Source organism: Echinops telfairi, unplaced genomic scaffold (assembly GCF_000313985.2).
Source record: "Echinops telfairi isolate 266 unplaced genomic scaffold, ASM31398v2 ScPeMD7_30;HRSCAF=105, whole genome shotgun sequence".
NCBI classification, from domain to species: Eukaryota; Metazoa; Chordata; class Mammalia; order Afrosoricida; family Tenrecidae; genus Echinops; species Echinops telfairi.
The window spans coordinates 4,271,093-4,273,752 of record NW_022103927.1 but is presented as its reverse complement, the minus strand read 5'-3'; the positions used below and the strand labels follow the sequence as shown (position 1 = coordinate 4,273,752).

Sequence of the window (2,660 nt, the reverse complement as noted above, 5' to 3'; positions counted from 1 at the left end):
GAAAAGGCTAAGAGAACACAGCTTGCCTCACAAGGATGTGGGGATTAAAAAAAGGGGCTTAAAAAAAGACCGCCCCCTGTCCCTGGAAAAAATGAGGGGGCTTTGAAGGGTCCGTACTCCTCACTCATTGCCAACGAGTTGATTCTGACTCACGGTGACCCCATAGGACAGGGTAGACCTGCCCCTGTGGGTTTCAGAGACTAACTTTTTATGGGAGTCAGAAAGTCCCTTCTTGCTCCCTGGGAGCAGCTGGTGGTTTTGAGCCGTTGACCTTGCAGTGAGCAGCCCAATGTGTAACCACCACGCCACCGGGGCTCCTGGCGTGCCAGAGAAGGGCTTCTCTAACAAAAGAAGTCAACGAGCTGAAATAGCAAAGGCACAGCGCCCGCTTCTTCCAAGAGGCAGGTGAGAGGGAAGCTTATTTCGTTCAAGTGCTCTTTGCCCTGGAAGAATTTTGAGGACCCAGGGCTTCAAGAAACACTCCTGGTAAAACCCAACCGTGAAACAGCCTCCGAGGACACATGGGGCAAATTCTCCTGGAATCCAACACCCCTGGCTCAGGGGGCTCCCCACAGACAGCCAGGGACTCAGAGAGGAGCTGCCCAGAATGCAGAGCCCTGAGAACGGCCGCAGGGACAGGGATCCTGGGGCCCCCGGGCTGCCCTGCACAGCTGTGCCGGTTGCATATCGCCCAAGGTGGCCATTTTTAAGGCGTGCCGCCCACAGTACAGGCAGCATAGATTTGGGACCACGACTTTTTCTTTTTTTTGCTGTTGCCAGGAAGGGGTCTTTTCCTACCAACTCAGGGCATCCCGTTTTCCATCTGATGAGGAAGGGGTGTCTTTGTCTAACTCTCTCCAAGGTCCCCTAGGATCTGATGATGGTTTTGCCTGGCCTGCCTCCCCCACTGCAGCAGGAGCCCCGGGCCCTGGCCCCAGGTCACACTCACGGGTTGGTGGTGGAGAGGATAAACATGGAGCTGTAGGGGGGCATGGGCTTGGGGCCGTCTTCTCCAGGGTCATCTTCCTCCTCCTCCTTCTTCTCTTCCTCCTTTTTTGGCAGTGGGTCTGGGTTGGCGTTTTTGTTCACTGTGGGGACAGGAACCAACCCAGAGGTCCTCCTCTGCGATTTCCCACAAGCCCCTGAGCGCCCGCCCACACCCCATCCCCTACTATGTGCCAGGCATCCTATTACGTCGTCGGATGGTCACAGGACCCACTGAGCTTGGTACTTTTGTTGCTTCCAGGATGCAGAGGTGGCAATGGAGCCGCCGAGAGGGAAAGTGACTTTCTCAAGGTCTCACGGCCAGGAAGTGGCGGAGCCTGTGGGAGTCACAGATCCTCCTCCATCCCAGGTGACCTTCACCTGTCGCTTGGGGACAGGTGGAGCGAGTTCCAATAGACCCACTTTACAGAGGGAAGCAGCGAGTTCCTCCACAGTCTGAGTGCAGGTGTCCGTCCCACCCTCCTCCCACCATGAGTTGCCTCTCCCCTGACTGGCCCCACCTGCCTCTGAGCCCACATAGTCTGGCTCCAGAGGTGTGGAGTCCCTGCCCACCTGGCTGTGTGCAAGGGTGTGTGTGTGGGAGTCTCACCTTGGACGACAGTGTGGTTGAGGGGGGCTGGGCAGGCGGGGGGGATGTCCACCGCAGTGTGGTCAGGCTTCCTGGCAGTCTTAGCTGAGCTGGTTTGGGCGCTGCTGGGGTTGGTGACGATAAGGCTGTTCTCGGGGTTTTTGGGGGGACCAGGGTTGGACGGGTTCCCCGGGTTGTTGGGTGTCCGGCGGCTGGCGGCATTCTGGGGGTTGGTGGCCGTGGCGGGTGGGGCCGGCGTGGGCCCAGGGTCGGTGCTGTTGCCCATCTTGGCTGGGCTCTGGGGCAGGCCGGTGTGGCCCAGGCTGTCGCGGGGGTTGGCGGACTCCGCGGTGGCCAGCTTGTTGTTCTTCATGTTGTCGATGTCCTCGGCCAGCGGAGGGTCTTGGCGGCCCAGGTCCTGCTGGATTGGCCGGGTGGTTGACAGGTTGGGGCCCGACACGGGGACCCCGGAACCCTGGTTCTCTCTGCGGAAGGCAGACCAATGAAAAAGACCCAACAGCTGTTTTAGGGTGATAAAGAGTGAGCTTCTGGGTGCTGCCTAAGCCCACCATTAAGTGGTTCAGCCAGCACACCAGCAGTCGGGCCCTCAAAGGATCCAGGGTTGGTGCTATGGGAGCCCCAATTAATCTTGTTTAGAGCTCAAGACCTCTAACTGCCAACCTGACACACACACACACACACACAACAACCCCCTGCCATCGAGTAGATTCTGACTCACAGTGACTCAATAGGACAGTACAGAATGCCCCTGTGGGTCGCCGAGCCTCATCTTCCTTCCAAAGAGCGGCTGGTGGTTTCAAACTGACGACCTTGCGGTTACAGCCCAGTATGTACCCATTACACCACAAGGGATCTTCTGTGCCAACCAACTGGTTCTCGTCTATCCTTGTCCTCCTATTTCTCTCAAGGGTCACCCCTGTGTAGGTGGCCCAGACCCAGCGTGGGCCTGTGCCTTCCCGCCCTCACAGTCCGCTGGCGGTGAGGCTGGCTCTGGGTGGGCCTCGGCCCAAGCTGGCTCTGTTTGCATTCAGTTGCTCCTTCTGGGCCCCTGGTGCTCGCTTCCGGG

At 58.6% G+C, this 2,660-nt stretch overlaps 1 protein-coding gene across 1 annotated transcript in view; it reads right to left on the bottom strand.

Moving 5' to 3' along the window:
• CACNA1A (calcium voltage-gated channel subunit alpha1 A) overlaps nucleotides 1-2,660 on the bottom strand; it is a gene marked incomplete at its 3' end in the record, with an annotated part of 251,525 nt that overhangs the window by 70,831 nt on the left and 178,034 nt on the right. The window contains exons 19-20 of the mRNA XM_045289704.1: nucleotides 1,595-2,058; nucleotides 950-1,088 (exon numbers count right to left, since the gene is read on the bottom strand). Coding sequence (XP_045145639.1) covers nucleotides 950-1,088; nucleotides 1,595-2,058 — 603 coding nt within the window. The remainder of the gene's footprint in view (nucleotides 1-949; nucleotides 1,089-1,594; nucleotides 2,059-2,660) is intronic.